The sequence below is a fragment of the Zonotrichia albicollis genome, chromosome 12, assembly GCF_047830755.1.
Source record: "Zonotrichia albicollis isolate bZonAlb1 chromosome 12, bZonAlb1.hap1, whole genome shotgun sequence".
Taxonomy (NCBI): Eukaryota; Metazoa; Chordata; class Aves; order Passeriformes; family Passerellidae; genus Zonotrichia; species Zonotrichia albicollis.
Window position 1 is genome coordinate 13163459 of NC_133830.1, and position 21530 is coordinate 13184988.

At 37.5% G+C, this 21530-nt stretch overlaps 1 protein-coding gene across 4 annotated transcripts in view; it reads right to left on the bottom strand.

Moving 5' to 3' along the window:
- The window catches only part of CACNA2D3 (calcium voltage-gated channel auxiliary subunit alpha2delta 3), a 382402-nt gene that overhangs the window by 121038 nt on the left and 239834 nt on the right, over positions 1-21530 (bottom strand). For all 4 annotated transcript variants that reach the window (XR_012582234.1, XM_074549898.1, XM_074549897.1 and 1 more), the window contains 2 exons: positions 17813-17891; positions 13390-13523 (listed from right to left, as the gene is read on the bottom strand). Coding sequence is in view for 3 of the 4 variants with exons in the window: in XM_074549898.1 (XP_074405999.1) it covers positions 13390-13523; positions 17813-17891 (213 nt within the window). In the remaining variant the exon portion in view is untranslated. The remainder of the gene's footprint in view (positions 1-13389; positions 13524-17812; positions 17892-21530) is intronic.

Below are 21530 nucleotides of genomic sequence, written 5' to 3' on the forward strand. Positions count from 1 at the left end.
TCAGAAAATGGGTGCAAATACACATATTCATTTGTTCATCTCACATAAAGGCCCTTCCACATTTGGAAAAAAGACAGGTTCTTTGACAGTCCTCCTAGAAACAAAAAAATTAATCCTTGATCATAAATCCTCTTAGGAGCCAGTCACATATCCTCTTTCTCTCACAGTAAAATCAAAGGCAACCCAAGCAAGTCTCACACAATAACTATTAGAGTCAATGAGGATCCTGCAATGAGTTTAGTGGGGTTTTGATCTTGCACTGTATTAATTCTCACTTGCTCTACATATCAATGTAAGACCAACATCTAAAGATGAAAGAAGATCATCTTTCTGAAGATAGATGAAAGTGTGCTGATCTAATGGATGTGTATAGCAAGCCAGAATGTCTTCTAAAAAATCAAGTTTCCTAATTGTGTTTGTGATTTTTAGCATGTCACTCTGATTGTACAAAATGGGATTGTACTTACAGAAGAGATGTCATGCTCTGCTGTCTGTTTTACAATCATCCAGCACAGCCCAAGAAGGGAATGGCTAGAAGAACATGTATAGTTGAATTATGCCAAACCATAGGTTTTTCCCCATCTTTTCTCATACAGTAATACCATTTCTTGTGTGTCCAGAGCGCTGCTCAGCCAGAAGCAGTGGAAGGTGCATCCAGACTCATTTTCCATTCCATTGCTCTGTCCTTCTCCCCTACTGTCACAAATAATCTGGACCTTTTAGGGCTCTTAGAAACCCAAGATAATTTCTCCTTTGCTGTATGGAGATCACAGCCTCACAGGAAAGAAGCTTTTTACAGTGACAAAAGGCTTTTATAACTTTAAAGCTAAGTTGGAATTAAGCACAATTCATACCAGACAGTTTTACCTCGTGGATCTTGCATTTAATAAAGAAGAATCTTTTGCTGACATTTACATGCAAATGGCATCATTTCAAGTTCCCAGCATTTTGGACTGTGATCACAAAATGTGCAATGAAGAAACAGACTGGAAGTTACTTATGTCAAGCAGCTTCCTGTAGAAGCATTGTTGCAGGAGACACTATTTACAGGTATGAAGACAAAAGTGACCCATTATAAAGGTCACACATAATTCAGGGTTAAGAATAAAAAAATAATTGGATTCTGTAAAAAAACTGCCCTAATATCAGAGGACTGACAGGACTTATTTACACTATTTAATTCAAGATGATTTTGCTCATTTAAGCTTCTTATTTAAGATTCTTATTCATTTAAGCGTCTTATTGAGGCAGTTTTTGATTTTATTTTTACTTTATAATGAAATCAATGAACTTCGAATTGAAAAAACAATTAGCTTTAGCTAATGCCAGTGCAAAACAAGGCACCTGCAAAACTACTGTGAAATGTTTAGCACACAACACATGAAGAAAAGTAGAAAAATAACTGATTGATTTCAAATGTCTGAAATTCAGCTTACACGACAAGAAAAATCAAGCAGAAGGAAGAAAATCATCAATAAGGAGGATCTCATCAATAAGGCTGTGTATACAATTAATCTATCTGCTTTTGCTAACTAGAGGACTAAACTGATCTTGTAAGGAATGAATTTGTGCTGCAAAAGGTTCTAGGAATATCAAAGCTAAGGAAAATGGAGCTGTGTTTGGAGGAGAGGAGGTTGTAATTAATGGAACTTACTCTTTCTCTTACTTGCTTCAAGACAAGTCCTTCCAAAAATGTTTTGAAATTAACTTTTTGATTCTAGAAGTTTGATGCAAAGACTGGAACCAGTACAAAGCTCTAAGTGCTGGAACCAATTATCTTTTAGAATGAAAACACTGGATCATTTTTAGAGGGAACAAACTGCTTTAGCTGCCTAACAAACACATTCAGAATAATTATTGTATTTTATTGGGTATTTTTTCTCCCCCATTAATTGCCTCTGAATGAGCAGAAATGTTGCACAGATTATGTATTTAGCTGGCACAAAACACCTTGGAGGCAATGTCAGTGAGCAATGGCCCAGAACTGCTCTGTGAGGAGCAGGAGGCTGCAGGGCAGAACAAGATGGAGCCACACGCTCATAGGGTCATTTGAGCTGATAAACAACAGGAGATGGTTTCAAAGGAAGAAGGGCTGCACAAAACTATTAGGATCATTTCATTTGCTGAGAAGAAATCCACAGATATTATAATAGTTCAAGGGCACCAGAAACCAGCAGGAAATGCAGCTTCTGCACAACAGTTAAATGAGAAGCTTCAAACCTTTCAAAAATCTTGATTCCCTTTCAAATAATCTTTTTTCTTATTTGTCAACTTGCCTCTGAAAGGGCAAAATACTGATGAGTCCATCTCAAATCACATCTGAAAAAGTTCAGATGAAGCATAAAGAAAAAAAAGGAAAAAATGTGCAAAAAGCTGCATAAAAATACTACATGAAGCCCAGGCAATGAGCTCAGGTAGATGTTAAAATGTGCTGTTCTGCTTTATCAGGGAAGAGGGATGCTCCCAGAAACAAATCTCGATAAAAATTTTGTCCAGGTTTTGTATAAAAATTTGAGAATCAAATGCTCAATGTGTATTTTGGAAATAAATTAATATTATGCTAAAATACTATGCAAGGTGACCACCATGTGGTTTCAGGTTCACATGCCTAAGCAGAGCAACTGATTTTATTAGCTAGCAGAGATGTACAAGATCAGAAGGCAGGTTTAAGTCTCTTAACTGCTAAAAGCATTGTTTTTAAACTATAAGATAAAACAAAGAATTAAAAAGAACTCTTAGAAAACTCCATCATTTAATGTTGTGAAATCTCTTGGTTGGATAAGCTCCTAATATATAAATAGATTCTTTTTTCTATAAATTTTTCTATCATCTTGTGGGGAGGTTGGTATTACAGACATGGTTAATGCTGCCATCATAAATAACAAAGGCATCATCAATGCTGCATCCTGGTCACTAGCTCTGCTTTGAGGACCAGATTCTGCCTTTGTACCCTACTAATAAGCACAAAGCTAATGCATCTCACCCATTCTAGTTTCACATTGAGATTTTACAGCTACGCTTCATTGAAACAGCCATGGAGTATTTATGGACTCTTCATATTACAGGATGGGTTCTAAACTTTCTCCTGATGGCACTGATGTTGCTGAAGGTCATTTACTAACTGGATAGATCATCTTTAAACTAATCTTTCATGGAAATTTCTGCTTGGAAAGATCTGATCTGACAAAATACGGTGGTGTGGACCAAGGCTAGACACCTGGTTGTCAAGAAGCAAGAGCATCAGTGAGAAATATCCTGTTATTCCTTATAAAGTATATTTCAGAATAATTTCTCTGCAAATAACCAACTTCTAAGAAAGTCATAATCACATAATGGTTGTGATAAACACAAAATTCAATGTTTATGCTTATTGTGCATATATGACTGGGTTGTATGCAAAAACTCCTCGTAATACAAAAAGAGCTATAAATAACTGAAGACTTCTATATCTGCAGAAGAATAGACAAAAGAGAAGATTATTTCCATTTATTCTCTATTCTCCTTTTTTGCACTGAATTCTGCCACTGAACCAAAGCTCAAATAGTACCAATAATTGAATAAGCCTTTCTTATTATTGCAGGTTTTTACTCCAGCAGTGCAGATAAATTACATTTCATCTTCACTGCCCTGTTCCTTCCAGAAAGTCAAGGAATGATAAATATGAGATCAAAGGATGGGATTTAGTACATTATACTAAAATCATTGCTTTCCTACATTATCATTTACCCTAAAAACATATTATGTGAAAACTAAAGACGAGAATATGCCAGAAAAAAATAATATATCAGACAAAATACCTACAATTTCCTTATAATTAACTCAATTTCACTCAGAGTAGAGGCAGTAAAACAAAAGATGAATGTCTTTATGAAAGACTGAAATGAGGACAGGACAGATCTGTCCTCCTAAATGCTGGATTCACCATGGCATGTAGGGATGTAGAATCAAATTCTTTCTCTAGTCTGTGTCTCATCACCTTTTGATCTTATTTCTGTGTCACAACAAAACTAGAAAATTCCTTGTGAAATAAGGTGGAAATGCAAAGCATCCTCTTAGTCAAAGGCACTGTAAGTCATTGGCAGAGCCCAGCTGGAAATGGTCCCAAGCTGCTCTATCTCCAGTGTGCAGGTGTCTGCAAGTGGGACCAATACCCTTTTGGCATGAATACTCCTGTTAATCAAATTCAACAGCAGAGCAATTCTTTGTCATTTGTACACAGTAACTGGTGGGAGAACATCCAGCAGGTGAAACCTACTGACATTTGTAGTTCTATGGATTTTTATTCAAACACATCCAATCAGTTTTCATCTCAGAAGCCAGTTTCAATTATTTATCAGCAGTTCTGGCTAACCAGGGAGGACCCAGTTGACTGCAAGTTACAAAACATTACACCTGTCTAGAGCAAGAATCAAGGAGGGAAAGCCTTTGACACAGTTTCCCACAGCATTCTCCTGGAGGAGTAGGCTGCTCATGGCTTGGAAAGGTGAACATTTGCTGGGCAAAGAACTGGATGGGTGACTGGGCCCAGAGAGTGCTGGGGAATGGAGTTACATCCAGCTGGAGCCAGTCACCAGTGCTGCTCCCCTGGGATCAGTGCTAGGGCCATTCTTGTTTAATGTCTTTATCAGTGCTCTGGGTGAGGGGATGGAGGGTACTCTCAGTACATTTACAGATGACTCCAAGTTAGGTGGGAGTGTTGATCTGCTGAGGGTAGCAGGGCCCTGCAGAGGGATCTGGACAGGCTGGGTCCATGGGCCAAGGCCTGTGGTGTGAGGTTCAACAAGGTAAAGATGGGTCCTGCACTTGGGTCACAACAGCCCCACACAGCACTCCAGGCTTGGGGGCAGAGTGACTGGAAAGCTGCTCAATGGAACATGATATTGGGTTGTAAGTCAAAAGGAGGTGAAGCTGAGCCCAGGTGGGCAGCCTGGGTGTATCAGTGACAGTGTGGCCAGCAGGACCAGGGCAGTGATTGTCCCCCTGTACTGGGCACTGCTGAGGCCACAGCTCAAATCCTGGGTTCAGTTTTGGGCCTCTCACTACACAAAGACATCGAGGGGCTGGAGTGTGTCCAGAGAAGGGCAAGGGAGCTGGGGAAGGGGCTGGAGCACAAACCTCCTTGGGACTGGCTGGGGTGTTTGGCCTGGAGAAAAGGAGGCTCAGGAGGAGCTTATGGCTCTACAGCACCTGAAAGAAGATTGTAGCCAGGTGGGGTCAGTCTCTTCTCCCAGGTGTAACAAGTGACAGGACAAGAGGAAGCAGCCTCAAGTTGCACCTGGGAAGGTTTAGGTTGGATATTATGAAACATTTCTGCCTAATGGAATTCCCTCAAATCAAGTTTAACCAAACACAAGCAAGAATTCCATGATTCTTGAGACCTAGAGACTTGTGTGGGAAATCTGTAGAAGGGAGTACTACTGTTTGAAAGACCAGTAATGAATTATTGCATTGACCTACCCTGTCTTACTATGTCCTTTCATTCTCTGCCCTTTTAAAGCAACTGGTCATTCTTACCTATTACTTTAAATATAAATTATATGAGGAAGGAATTGTTATTTAATTCTGTAGTCATCCATCATGTACTGTGGCAGGACTTTGGTGATTTATTAAAATTGGCAGGTCATGATAATAATATCAGCGGTGGTCAGTGGCAAAAGTGGAGTTGAAGTCAGTGATATGAAGAAGGTGAAAACCCACATTAAAACTATCAGTGCAGTCCAAAACCAAGAGTGACCTTAGAAAAACAGTAAAAGACAGGATAGTCACAGGATTCTGCAGGAAAGGAAGTGGAAAGATAATTACATTGTACAATAAGAAGCTGATATGGGTATTGGGAAACAGTTATTTTTTGAAAAAAAAAAAAAAAAGATCATGACCAAGGAGAACAATTTCTTCAACTGTAATTTAGTTTAAATATCAGAACATGTAGTAAATGAAAATGTGGGAGAAGGTTAGACAGGGGTCAAAGCACTTAAACATTGTAAAACTTACTTGTTTTCATTGGAAGTATTATTTAAAATAAAAATCTAAGTAGTAAAATAATCCTTTATCAAATACTGAGAATATTTCAAAAAGATGAGACTTTACTTTGTTTGAAGCAATATTTCTGTAGGAACTAATCTGATTCAAAATTAGATATTTAATCTCTCTTTCATCCAGTGATAAAAGATGAACAGAGACCAAGGTCAAACTGAAGTTATCTCATCATATAAATAATAAAATACTAGAAAAGAGAATCTTTTGGCAATTTAGAGCTAAAAGCCAAGATGTAGCACTCCTGTGATTTCCCTTCAATTGTTTAACCTAATGCTTGTCTTATTTGCACCACACTGGGAGCAGAGCTGCTTAAGACCCAGCTTTGCTGTGGCATTACAGCTGCTTCCTGATGTCACAGGAAGATAAAAATAAATTCTATATAAAAGCCTCCAAGTGCAAAGAACTGTAAAATGCATTTAAAGACATCAACTGCATATCTCAAAGTTTGAAGAGAACAAATTGCATTCTGCATTTCTCATGTAAATGTACCGTATGGAAAATAATTATAATAGTAATCCGATTCAATGGAAATAAAGTAGTGTAATATTTATAGTCTGTGCCAGAGTTATAATGACTGTGGGGCGAGAAGTGAAGTGTCTCAGCATGTTCCACATGTTTTTAACACTGTTTCTAAAGGCTCTGGAGGCTATTAAATTTAATGAACCCATCTGCTATGAAATAGAGGTCCAAACATAATCAGTTTTCTCAGTGCCATGTAATACAGATGGCATTCCATGTTCCACATCCCCAGCAGGAAATTTTATGTTCCTCTTTAAGTGCAGGACTTTTAGTTTTGGTTTTGATGTTTTAAACTTCTTTTTTATGTATCACTTATAGCATTTTACAGTGTAAATACCACGTAGAGTAATACACATGAAAAGTGTTAATTCATTAAACTAAGTATTGCTATTTCCTTACAACAGTTTTTCTGTGACTTTGACAACTAGCAATTAGCTCTCTGTAGTAATGTTCTTTGCTTAATGCAATCATTGGAAATTGCCCTAATACTGTAAAGTTCCAGCATTAGCAGTGGAGGAAAACAAACGTGTAATTTATCAAAAGAAGGAGTTTCCTTCAAAAAGCTGAAAGCAACACAATCTTGTGTCCATAATGTGTGCATAGGTGCTTCCTGTGATGAAACCTTATTTGCATGTACTCTGTTTCCATGGAATAACCATTCTTATTTTAAGCATCTATATCCCCACTAGGTCCTTATGGGCTTGATTTTCCTGTGCATGCCCCAGTTTTGATTTCAGGGGTCTCAATTTATGTGTTTTGTTGGGACACACTACACCCAGACTCCTGTCTTGGTGTGTGAATGTGGGAGCTAAGCACAAACATAAATGGCAGAAAACATTCCCTGCACTGATGAGCACCCTGCTGCTGCGCAGGAGTAAATCAAATGTTCATTTTCTAACATAAAAGAACAACATCCATTGTTGTTTTGAGCTGCATCTAAAAGACAATTGGAGAGCATGAATTCTATTCAGTTTAGAGGTTCATTCACTGACTGTCTCCAGAACTCATTATGTTTTTTGACAGTTGACACAGAACTTAGTGAATTTGAAACAGTTCATGTGTTTCATGATAATTCATTTATTCTAGACCCAGCAGTAAAACAAACAGATTAGAACTGTTTGGGAGAAAATGAGATACTTAATTATAGCAACTGAAAAATTTGGGCCACAGAACTCATAAAAACGTTGGCTCAAATGCTTTCTTTTTTATGAGACTGCCAATGAAGATTTCCACAAACAGTGCACCAGTCACCAGCAAAAAGGGATATTGCACCTCCCTATAAATGTGTGCACAACCTGTTTTTGCAGGTTTTTCAGCAGTGCACATGCAGCTGCATGGATCAGCAGTGCCAATGGCTCAAGCACTGTCCCAGAGCCCCGAGGTCCCAGTGCAGACACATCAGAATGCCACTGCTGCAGCTGTGGTCCCATGGAAGCCTCAAGGTGAAATGGTCAGAACTGCTGTACTTTCCCAGGAAAATTAATCCAAACTGAAGTGCTGAATTAAAAGCATTTCCTGGGCTACTTTCTGCTTTTCTCCCGTATCAGAACCTTCAAAAGACCACTGAGATGTGTAGGGGAAAAAGCAGAGCTTGAAGAACCTTATTTTATGAACAATCCTACATGGTGGAAGGCCTGATATCCATGCATGGGATTTTTCTTCCCTAAACCAATTTGCTCAAATGTCAAAGTGAGAAAAGAAAATTCCCATGAGAACCTCAGAAGCACTTGGTGGTGATGACATTCTCTGATAAAGACTTGTAAATTCTTAGAGATTAAGAGATGCTGGCCACAAAGGGAAGGTTGGAGCGTGTAACCAAATCCAAAGTGGGACTGGGAAAAAAGAAACATAGATTTCCAGTTCTTAGTGCATTAAAAAAAAAAATATTGTGAGCAAATTTTCTTATCTCAGCTGCTGATTAATGACACTTGCTGACATTCAGTTCTGCAGTGATTACCAATATTTACTTACTTTAGACGTGCCTGAACATTCTGAACACACTGATCCATTTTAATGCCTACCAGTACTGCAATCTAGAAGTTACTTTTTTGAAATTGAGGCCTGGGGAACCTTTACTGTTATAGAAATGCTAAATACACCCTCTTACTATAATAGCACAATTAACTTGTGCCACCAAAAGTATTTGAAGATATCTCTGGGAATAGAAGCGAGTGGAAATGGGGTACTATTTTATTTTTGTTACTTCATGAAAGCTCTTCTGTGCATTGAACACAAAGAAAACTGAGAATGGAAGAAGCACTAAACATTTTAATGCCTCACCAGCAAGTCCTGGGTAGAAAAATATGCCTAGAGTAACAGCTTTCAGTCTGGAGGGCCTTCTTGTATAACTCTGTCCACACATACATATGTGTATATATATATATAAATACATACATATATATATATACATACATATATATATATATGTATATATAGTGCCTCTCTGGAACTGGTTTATAATTCTCCTTTGTCAGAACTGTATCCTCGAATTTAAATTTTCATGCACAAAACACCTGGATTCTGATGTGCCAGCTGGGAGGAATGAGCTTCCCGTAATTGCTAAATTGCTACTGCATTTCTGTAAAGAACTTGGATCAGAGTAAAAAGTATGCCTGCATAGTACTTGCTTTTTTTTAGAGGAGGAAGATGAATAAATTCATCATCATCTTCATCTTTTTAAAGGAGGAAGATGAATTTATTTTACCATCTACATAATAATGTAATTGTAACACCCATCATAAGCATTTTAGAAATGGCTGTTAAAGGCTTTACTTCAGTGGAGCTACCTCCATTTACTGCCTCATAAAAAGAAATAAGGTTCTTGGTTGCCTTCCTAGGAAAGCATCAGTCTTTTGATCAGAAAATACTGTCAAATATTAAATCTTTCATAAAAAAAATGAAATGGGGAAAATATATTTATATTTACAAATACACATATGAAAAACAGCAGCTGTAGATTTGAACTAGAATTGAACTAAAAGCCATAATAGAATGTATGTCTGTGGGGAAAATGCAAGTGAAGAATCAGCACATGGTACTCTGACACAGAAGAAAATTACAAAGAGCAAAGCACTCCCCATTCATATTATGATGAACCATGACCTGTAATGGCTCAGAACATTGCTGCTTTAAATGAACTCAAATTCTGGAGCATCAGACATTCATCCCAAAATATTCAGGGAAACAATAATTTTCTCTTTTTAAGCAAAGAACTCCTCTGATTGGAAACTGAGACAGCGAGGTAATGTTTGCCTCAATTCAATTCCAAGATTTTAGCCTGAAGGTATTGGCAGCACTTCAACTAATGGCCCATTACAAGACTAGCATTCCCAACTATTCTGAAGCTGACTTCAGAATTAGCCCAAGATAATACTCTAAAGACTGTTTCCCAGGTGAGTACCAAAACCAAATACCACCAACCAAGTACAACCAGTTCAGCTCCCCACAGACCTGAATCCATTTTTCAGAAACCTGTTGTTTCTCCAAGAGCCAGAGCCACTTGTTAGAATTCTATCACTCCTATGTCAAAAGTCCTGGTTCTGAAAGCCATGAGGCTTTACACAGTGATAATCATATTTCCAACATGAAACCCTGGGTTTAAAGGAAATAAACTTAACAATGAAGGGTAACTAAAAATGAGCGTAGAAGCTCTCTGGTTACCTCTCAGAAAGACAGGAAACACTGGGGAGAGAAAAAAGTGCAGGGACAGGAGAAAGGGAAGCATGGAGTCACCAGAGAGGCCTTGTCTCAGTTGCTTTACATCAAGCAGCAATCCTGACAGCGCCAAAGGACACAGCCCTGACCCACATAAATCCATGTCATGCTTTCTGCATATCACACCTTGCCAGAGATTTCCACTTCTATAGAGGTTGCATTTTTTCTAATAGTATGTGAAGCTCCTCAGGAATGCCAAAACCATGTTGAAGAGGCAGCTATATGAACATTTTGCAGACATCCTCATACAGGAAAGATGAACAGACACAGGAATTAGATGCTTTGTTTTAGTAACAAAACTCTTCTGGGAATATTCCTAAATGGTATCAAACACTTAAATGAACTAACTTCTGGCTTTCACTGATGCCTTTGTCCTGCACAAATACTGGATGAGAACAGTCTGAGGTGACAGGGGAAGTATTTTCTATCCTAAGATTATTACTGTCCAGCTTCTTTCTGTCTGGATCCCTGAATGTTACAGCCTAATGTTGCTCAGAAACAGCACAGCTGGCCAGTTAGCTCTGCTGTTTGGGGGAAGGATATTCCATGCTGTTAGGGCACAATGACACCAAGTGCAACCATGGAAATGTAGCCCTGGGAATCTAACCCTGGCTGTTCACACACTGCAGGGTGATAAGAACATTTAAGATGTCTGGAAATACACTAATATTTCTAACTGGGAAAGGTCCAAGCAGCAGCCACACAAACTGTCTGTGAAAATCAACAAGTTATGGGAGGAGAAGATTGTTTTAACAGCACTTCCAATGTCAAAGCATTAGAGATGGCCAGGGAATCTGTCTCTGAAAATAGCACTCAGGCAGCAGCCCTCAGCTGAGGCAGAAGCAATCCTGGTTTGGTAAAAGGTTCTCTTCATTTCTATTTTCAAGTTTTGTATTGTATATTTTGTATTATATACCCTAATTTATCCTGTTGCTTTGCCTGTTTGGTTTGGGTTTTTTTTGGTTTTTTTTTTTGTGGTTTTGGTTTTTTTGTTTTTAGGGGGCTTTTTGGGGTTTTTTGTGGGAAGAATGATGGAAGAGGAAGGAAAAAGGTAGCTTGCAAGGAAGCAGATAATGGCATTTACTTTTTCAATCTTTTCTTATAGAATCCAACCCATTAGGGGCCTGAATGGAGCTTTCATGCACTTACAATATATGTGTGCACATACGTACATGAGTGCAGGCATATGTATATATACATAATATATTTATATGTGCGTATGTGAGAGTGTGTTCACAGTGACATTGATTAGTTTAGTCAAGAGAGTAGGAAGACAAGAGAAGAACCTGGAAGTGTTTTGACTGCATCAAAAGACATTTTGTTTGGATTTAAGCAGTTCTGTTACTCAAGATTTTAACAGCTCCAGTGTCTGATTTTCTGGTCTTCTCAAGATTCCCTCTCTACACTCCCTCTAGTGTTCTTAAATCCACTTGCTTTTACTCAGCTCTGCTGCATTCACTTAGCATTTCACACAACATCAAATTGTTAATTTCCCTTAGCTTTTCCATAACCTATAGGAGAATCCCTGAAAGTTAGACTAATTTTTATGTGTATTTTCCTCCCTGCAAAGATCGAGGAAATACGGATTAACAGGCAAAAGCAAGAGTAAAGCATCAAATTAATTCTGAGAGAGCAATTTGCACTTTGTTGGTGGGTAGAGGGGATGACTTGGTATTGAGAAAGGAAAAAGATTTTGTTTACAATACTTTTAATGAATGATTCATAGGCAAAGAGAGACAGTTGCACCAGGACATCATTTACCTGAGTGTCTTCCTGCTACTCTCTCCAGCAAACACAAACTCCCTTCTACATTCACACACTGATTACTTCAAATGTTTAAAAAATATAAAGTGAATGAGAACAAGATTCTCCTGGTCATCTCCCCATTTCATGGGAAGCCCTTAAGGCACAGTAATAAAACATATTTTCTGTTCATCTGATCGTATGGTTCAATAAAAGGAAGCGAGCAAAGGGGAGATGGATTAATACATTATTTTTAAAAAGGAATCAGAGATAGGCGAATTCCTTCTAAAGCAATTAACTTTTTGTTTCTCCTTTATAACTGCAGTTTAAGTACTTATTTTTCATTATCCATAGTCATAAATGAAGACTAGAAAAGGCCTAAACAATTGTGAAAATAAAATAAAAGCTCTATTGCCAGGGTGGTTTTATACAGATTTAAGACTGAACCATCTAGAAGCAACACAGATTCAAAACAAACAAAACCCACCAAATATCAGAGTGAAGCTGGTGAGATTCTCCCACCTTACCCATCAACTGAAAATTTAAAACAGCAAGAAAGAAACATCTGCATCATGAGTAATTTGTGATCTTCTATCCATTATATTGAATATTTGGCATCTCCTGTGCTAAACAGCAGACATTTTTACAGACTCTTGTTCTATAGATAATACACTAACCAAAATATTTTAATTGGAACAAAGGAAATATAGTAAGCAAAAGAAAATAGATAAAACTCCATTTCAGACCAATCCATGAAATTGAACAAGTTTTACCTGCAAATCTGATGATTTACCACACATGCTACCACATAGAAGTACCACAAGAGCTCAGTCACTGCATAATAGAAAGTTGTGCCTTAACTCTAATATTTCACAAGGGTGTCAAGTTAAAATTGGATAATTATTACAATTATTTTAGCATATCACCCATTCAATACACTTCAAAAAGCAGAATCTTCTCAATATTCTTCCCCAAGTTATCACAGTTGGATGTTAACTCACTTTTCTACACTAAAATTATTGATTCTTGTCAGTTGTATCTTTATACCCACATATTCACTTACATGTTCTAAAACATATAGAAAAAATGTTTACTCAATATAATCAATATCTGTTCAATGCCCATTTTTGATTAATAAAAGAAATATAGGTTTGGACATTATAAACTTCAAAATTATTCTGTTACTTATATTTTTTTCAGTATTTTCTATGTAATTATAATATATAAGTATCTGCTAAAGCTCAGTAATATTGAATTATTTGCTTGTAGCATAAAGATATCAAGTCCCAATTCTTACACTGCACATTCCAGCAACATAAAGCAGATTCATAATGAGAGTTTTTAGCACAATATTTCTGGTTTATCATGCAGACTCACAGTGCTGTCAATGTACGCTTCAGTCCACACGACGTCGTGCTCCTGGTCAATGACCTTGGGACGGCTGAGGACATGGAGATATTCCATAACGTTCTCCTGCACATCAGCCAGGGTAGAGATCTGAGTGAAAAACCCTGTGAAAACACACACAATTCCATGTTAGAAACCAGAGAGAACAAATAAAACAAGTTTTCAAGAAGTATGATGTGGTGTATGTCTGTCGTGTTTTTTGCTTATTTCCAAAAAGAAGATACAAAGGAGGAATGTTTCATCAGAAGCAGCCTCAAACAGTAATAATTGGTGTAAACAGATGCCTGTGAAACCTTTGGGCAGTCCTCAAGGCCAGGGTTTCCAACATTGCTATGAACCTCTGCACTGTCTGTGCTAAACTTTTATTTCAAGGCCACATCTTTTGTTTAACAGTTTGGGCTTTTTTCTTTTAATGCTGTCTGCTTTAAAATTTACAAGTATTACCTTTGCCCAACCATATCTCACCCACTTTTTCCTGTTTCAACAAACATGGTGGAGCAGAACTACAGTAACAGAATGGTCATTGCATGTGCTCTGAAACATTCATCCCTACACAGTGTGACTGAAATTAAAAAAGCAATATATAATTTACAAATATGGGAGGGCACAGAAAATGTAGGCTACAACTAGAACGGTGTGCTTAGGTGATCCCAGCCTTGTTAATTCTCTAAAGCATCTCTTCCAACCGGACAGCACTGAGAACAGCAGAGCCTCAGCTATTTGAGCTGTCACCACTCCCTTTCAGTGAGTAGATGTTGAATATCCTTACACATCACAACCGTGGCATCTGGAGCCCACATCATGCAATAGTGATGAAGGACTGACAAATTGCAAGGCTAAAATTTCATCAGGCCTTATTTAAATGCATCACTTGCCTTCACTTACTTTCTGTTAACGAGAACAGACCAACATGAAAGAGGCCTCACTACAATTTTAATCATTTGACAAGATCAGAGCTTCTGTGGAGCTGCAATATTGAGCTTTATTAAGCTCAGCAGAAAACCTGGCAGCTGCAAAGAACTTCTGAGCTGTGGTTTTTCTAGATGGGGCAATTTTGGCAAGACAGTTAAGATGGTCTGTCTGAATCCAGAACTTTCTGAATCAATGCACCAGCCCATAATTCAAATGCTACAAAATGGATGTTTCTGCATGAATTTTATCGGTGTGTGAATTAAGGCACAATGAAAGAACAGACTTTTTAGTAGAGATCTATAAAATGAAACAAGTTGTAGCAGTATCCTAATGGATATCTTCAACTTGATAATAAAAAGGAGAAGGGATGCATTGTTTGTGGTTTTCTAAACTAATTTGATTATAGTATGATCTCAAATATTCCTAGTATGGCATTCTTACTCATATATGCTATTCATACTGTTAAAATATTCAATATTCTGTTTAAGGCATTTTATTTATTTGGTCCTTTTGATTTGGTGAAAATGTCAATACACAGTCAAGATAAAGAGTTGCTCTGAGCTCCTTGTGCACAGCTGCTCAGGCCATGTCAGCAAGAGCAGCAAGCCCATGCTCCAGTTTTTGCATTCCAACACCTGCTCTTCAGTTCCCTGGTGTGTGAATTATGCCACCTCAGAGCCCCCTCACAGCCAGCACTACCTTTTTTTCCTCCTCAGCAGGAAAAAAACTCATGAAGGAAATGGGTAAGATTTGGTAATGACAAGCATGAGAGATGTATAATAATGTGGCAAAAGACAGACACTTATGCTCTGCATGTGGGCAGCCTTTCCCCATTACACAGTCCCTGCATGTTTGGCTTGTTTTTCTCTAAAATGTCCACCATTAGACTGATAACTTTTCAAAATGCCTCCAGCTCATTTTTACATGGAGTGCAGTTCGTTTCCTGGGCACTGTGCAAAAGAGATGCAATGCTCTTGCAAATAATACAATAGCAGAATTTAAAAATCCTCTGGGTAAGGACTAAGGAGCGAATTCATTGTTTCGTGCAGCTGTAAAAGCCCCATGGAGGATCCCCCTTTCCCCCAGGAGCCTTGGAGCAGGTGAACAGGCTCAGTGACTGGCTGCCTGCCACCCCAGAGCCCTGTGCACGAGGGGCTGGGCTCATGCTAAGAATGGGAATGGATGTCAGGGGGGCTTCCTGCACAGAGCTCTCCTCTGCTGACACAATGCTCCATCAACTGCTCCAGCTGGGGCACAACCTGCCTCGGGGCTCATCTGTCCTCTGCCTGAGCTGGAGCCACCATCAGCTCCCCGACACATGAAGCATTTTTCTCTGTGTTGCTCTCTCAGCCCCTGCTCCTTTGCACTGATGAATCCATCCCTTTGTCCATTTTATACTATGCCAAGCACAGCGATGACCTGGGACAAAATGTTTAAAAAACCCAAATAAGTAAAACAGAGGCTGTCAAATTGCTACTGCAATAGTGAATTTTACTGGAAAAAAAAATTAATCCCAGCTGTTTGGTAAGCAAGTAATGCATTAACTCTCAGCTTTATCTCTACAGCTTTCTGCTGAAAGTGATGCTGAGGGAAATGGCCTGCCATTTCTAAGTTCTAGATGGTACTGCTAACATCTGGCACATGCACACTCAGCACTAGGAAATTTCCACCTTTGTTTACTTCAGAACCTTAGTAAATCCTGTTTTCCTTAATATGCACTTGCTTATGATACAGAAGAGTAAATCACTGCAAATTCCACAAACCGCTCTAGAGGGATTTTTTGGATCTTGAATGTTTTAATGTATTTAAAATGGTTTGGTGTTTTGCTTCATTAAGCAAGCTCCCTCTAGATACGCCCTACTTAAACAGAAAAATCTAACAGAAAAACATGCTTGGGGTTTTTCAAGGTTTCACAATCAGAATTTAGAAGCTGCAGAAGTTTTGCAAGGTGGTGTGAATTTCCCCTGTGACCCATTTTGAGGGAAAGGGCTGCTGAGCCCAGTCCAGTCAGCTGGAAACCCCGCAAACAGCCTTCATCTATGCTGTGCTTCCAAGGGGAAAAACACTGCAAGGAAAATTGATTTTAGGGTCATTCACCCTCAGTGACAACAACAAATTTTGGCCCACCCACACAAGGAGTAAACTGCAGTCCTGCTATTCAGCCAGTCTTTAGACCAGCTTTACTACACTCCTCATCTGTTGTGCTGTAATCCCTCATTTCACTGAAATAAAATGGACAAGCTGTAAGTGAAAACTGCAAGGAAAAATCTAAACCTGAACTGTCTGACCATGACATGCTGTTTCCAATTGTGATTTTCAAAGCAAAAAAAAAAAAAAAATCTATTTAATTAATGATTGGAGGTAGAAGATTTTTTACATTATGAGCTATCAGAGAGCAGGTATTGTAACTATTAAACTGAGAGGGAAATAAATTTATAAGCGTAACAGTCATTAAGCTGCTTAGTTGATTCATATGAGTAAGACTCTGACTCAAAGCAACATGGCTCTGAAAAGAACAAAGTGGTCCTGAAGAATGACAAAGGTGACCACTTTTCCCCTGTGGGAATAAGGAAGACGTGGACCAGATGATCTGCTAAGGCTGCCTCCATTGCCTGGTCCTAATTTCTGACTTGCTGTACTTAGATCTTTATGAATTTGCAGAGCTGGGCTAAAAAGTTAAAAGATTTTGTTGATTAAATTGTCTTCAAAAAAAGATGCTTCAAAGGATTCTTATACTATTGTTTAAACTAAATTATGGTGTAATATTAGCTGATTAAGACAAGACTTCAAACTGAGTAATTTCCATCAGCTGGACATAACAGTAGTTAAAGAAATAATGACTAAATGGATAGCACCTGATGCAATTCATCATAATGTAATGTGGCACAATGGAAAAAAAGAACTTTTTTTCTTTCCAAGAGGAAAGAAAAAGGAAAACCTGAAGATTAATTGGGGTTTGGGGCTGTTTTTTCCTGAATCATTCCTACTTATACTAGTCAATCCTTTTACTGCAGCATCTCAGCATTTTAAATGTTTTAATGCTCTATTCCTTAAAGGATATAAACCAGTTTTTTTCAATTACACTGTCAGTTCCTCAAGGGACAGGATGTCTGGTGTTTTACACACCATGCCTAACTCAGCAGGATTGTACCCAATGTTCTCAGAAACCAAACTCACTCTGAGTAATAACAGATAGAACAAATGCTTTGAAATTACTTTGTTCTCGGAACAAAAATGTAAGACCACATAGTTCAAAAGCTTCGTACCTATTTTAAGGAAGAAAATTTCAGATTAGTGGGTTTTGCTCTTTAAATTTTATGTTACAATATAATTAAGTATTTTCCTTTTCTGGCAAAAGAAAACAACCCATCCTCTGTGGTTAGTTGCCAGTGACACCATATCTGTAGAAGGGTCAGATGTGCAGGAGGGCTCAGCCCAGGGGTTCTGAAAACAAGGGAGGCACAGAAGAGGGTTAACCAACCTTTGTTAGCACAGGCCATCCACTTCAGGTTATCAGCAAATGCAGCTTCTCTTCCAATCAGATAGGTAAAAATACGGACCTGAAAATAAAATGCAAAAGGTAAATCAATTAATATTGCATTTAAAACATATCCAGTGGAACTTCAGATACAGATGTGTAATTCACAGGACAAACACTTCATAAGAAAGCATTACTGGTTAAGAAGTACAGTAGATTAAAAATATATTTCTGCCAGCAATGTCTTCCTGACAAAATATGGCTTTTGTTCTGTGTAATAGAATGGTTATCTTTTTGAATGTGTTTAATATCTGACCTTTAACTACAGCTATGCTTAATATGTAATTAAGAATGAACTAAAATCATTGGAGTAAAAAATGGTGTGTTTCAGACAAATCTGTTCTGTACTTATGAATTCAGAAAATTTTTATTATGTAGGGGAAGAGGCATTTAACTAGTAAATACTTCTGTGGATAAAGAATCTGCAACACCAGGCAAGATAACTCCCCTCAGTTTTCAAGGTTCATATGACACAATATCATTGTCAACACAGAGACAGGTACTCAGAGGTAGCACTTTAATATAATTTCATTCATTTTCAAATTAAACAAAAAACTTATAATTTTTCCTGTTAGCAAATGATTCCTCATTCACAAATTATAATATTTGTAGGATAAACCAACTTTATACTAAGTTCCCATAGGTTTTTTCCCCACAGAAGTAGTTATAAAATACTCTGAAAGTCTCCCTCTTTACTATCAGTTGGGACACCCCATTTTCTCACTGGCCTTTTATCCATTTTCTTAATGGCCACATCCTGTTTGTAGGCATACACAGTGCTTTGTGTTATCAGCATGCCTAGAGACCAGATTCCAATCACAAAACTCTCCCCAGTCTCTCAAACATAAAATATGCACAGAACTGAATTGTGATTTATATGGTTTAAAAAGTCTGCACAATTTATATGGTTTAAAAAGTCCGCACACTGATGGTGTAGTGTTGCAAGTTTGAGCCCAGCAGTCTGCATAATCCAACTCTAAAACTCTAAAGAACACAACATTAAACAAAAGAATGGTGCTTTTATACGTTGCTGATTACTATGAAAGCATTAATAAAGAAATTCTTTGTTCTGCAAAGACACATGAAAGTGCACAGTGAGATTTATAGTCTCAAAATACAGCATAAATCACTGTCATGTTTTATCTTCCTGCAAATGATGCTTGAAAATAGCCTATGATGAGACTGAATACTTGGAGAGATTTATACTTAATGATCTGCTTTAATCTACAGAGAATCAAACTAGACTGTGTTCCTAATAAAAGGAGACCAGCCTTATCTAAACAGATGAGCAGTAAGCATGATAACAGGCACAGGCAGCAAAATAACCTACAAAAATAAAATTTCAACAAACTGGTAACATGGATCACCATGAGGAATGGGCTGTCTCTGGGATACCGTTGCAAGGATTTTAATGATTTTTTGCTGACTATATTTTCTATATGTAGTTCACTTAGTTTTGCTAGAAAATATTTTAAGCATTCATATTCCAATAAAGCATGATAAAAATCTGCTAATTGTAATTACTTAAAAAAATAAAGGAATCTATGAAACAGAGAGCTAGAAGGTGAGTAATCCAGATTTATGTAGTGCTGTTTCCTTCCCTGTCCCAAGGTACTGTGTGCTTTCCTCTACACACTTTCCATGGTATATGTTATACAAGTGATGTTTACCATGGACAGCATGAAGAAAAAGTCTTTTATACAGTGAAATACAAGTCACACTATAATTTTAAAATACCCTTTCTATATTGTTCAAGAATTAATAAACTTACTATTGTTCATGTCAGTATTGTAAGAAAATAGCCAAGAGAGGATCACAGGAAGGTATTTTAGTTAAAATTAAAGCTACTGATACTTTAAAGTTTCCTTCTACATTGATCTTAAAAACACATTAAAAGGTATTGTAAATATTGTTTAACACTTCATTCAGAATAGTGAGAAAAATCCTCAAGATCAAGATTGACATAAAACAATTCTGATATTCCTCTACTTCTAAAAGTTTCATTTGATGAGGTCATTGAACCCACCAGCATAAACTTAATTCACTGTGAGCTTGCAGTGAAAAGCATTAACTATTCACTGCAGAAGTATCCCAGAATCACAGAATTAACTAGGTTGGAAAAGACCTTTGAGATCATTGAGTCCAACCTATGACCCAACACCACCTTGTGAATCAGATCATGGTAATAAATTATTAGAACCGGTAACTTGCATGAATAATTCTACATTCTAAATCCCAGTTTTCAAAACAAGCTTGGTTCCACACAACTTTTAAACTAATTTTAGTCTTCTGGATAGGTGTTCTGTGTGCTAATTCTGGATGTATCACCCCAATAAACAGGAAAACAGTTACTGTGGCTACAGATTTGTTTACTGCAGATACATAAAAATATAACCAAGTCAGTATTACAGAAATACTACATCAATTTGGGAAGTTCAAACTAGTTCAACTGCTGTCCATGGATAAGACCTGTGCAGTGATGGGCTATTTATGATGCCAAACAGGACACATAGCATTGTAATAATCACTGAAATTGTCATTGTGCATTGATTAGACATTAATGAACAGATTTAATATCCATCCATATTCTTAGATCCCAGGTAAGATATATGTTGGTAGGTAAAGCTGTTAATAGCAACCACTGAATTTTCTTCTTGTACATGTGAGGTTACTGAATGGAAAGTCTGTCAAATCAGTCCTGCTCTGCAAAATGATTGCAGAAAATGCTTATTTTACTCAAACAACCCACATATAGCACTAATATTGTGTATTCTGATGAAAAATATGTATAGCATTGTAGTAAATATGCATAGTAACTCCAAATCTGTATACTGAGGCATATGATTAAAATCTCTGTAATTAATAATAGATTAGGAAATACAAGGTGTGTCTGTCTCATTCTGTTGTTTTTATTGGACCTTGGAGAAAATAGAAATAAAATAAAAATAACCAAATACAAACTATTAGCTTTAATAAATATGTGCACTACGCAGACACACACTGATGCACCCATGTTGGTATCTCATGGTAGAGCAGAATGTAAGGACACTAAAACTTCCTTTGAATCCATATAGAGAGCATGTTCAGTCAAGGGAGACTGAGTAAATTCAAAGTTGTTATGGGCACATCCCAGAAGATCCAGTAACAACATTTAAAAAGTCTACATATGCTCTGGCTAACTGAGAATAAGAGAATAAGACCTTTGAATATCCAAGTGCTGTGACTGAATCAAGAGACAACTTCCATCAGAGAAACAATCTGCTTCAGAAGGTGTAAGTGCCTCTCTGGCAAAAAACATTATAGAAAGAGAGCCCTTCAGTCCTGGATAATTTTGAAAGCTTTACAAGATACTTGAAAGACATACCTGAATCAAAATATTTTCTGTGCTTGACCTGCAAAGTATTATATCAACTATATTAAGGCTTATCATGAGCTATGAGGTTTGGAGAAAGAAAATATTCTCAGGCAGATGCACTAGTCTTGAATTTCTATATCCTATCTATAAAACTGAAAATTGTAGATGTCAGATTCACTGAACCCAAAGCAAAGCTTACTCCAAGGGCAAAAACTTTAAACTTTAACCTTTTCAATTGCACTTGCTGTTTCTCCACAGTAGGTGCTGCAGACTGCTGTTTTTAAGCCAATGTTCACAGAATATGGA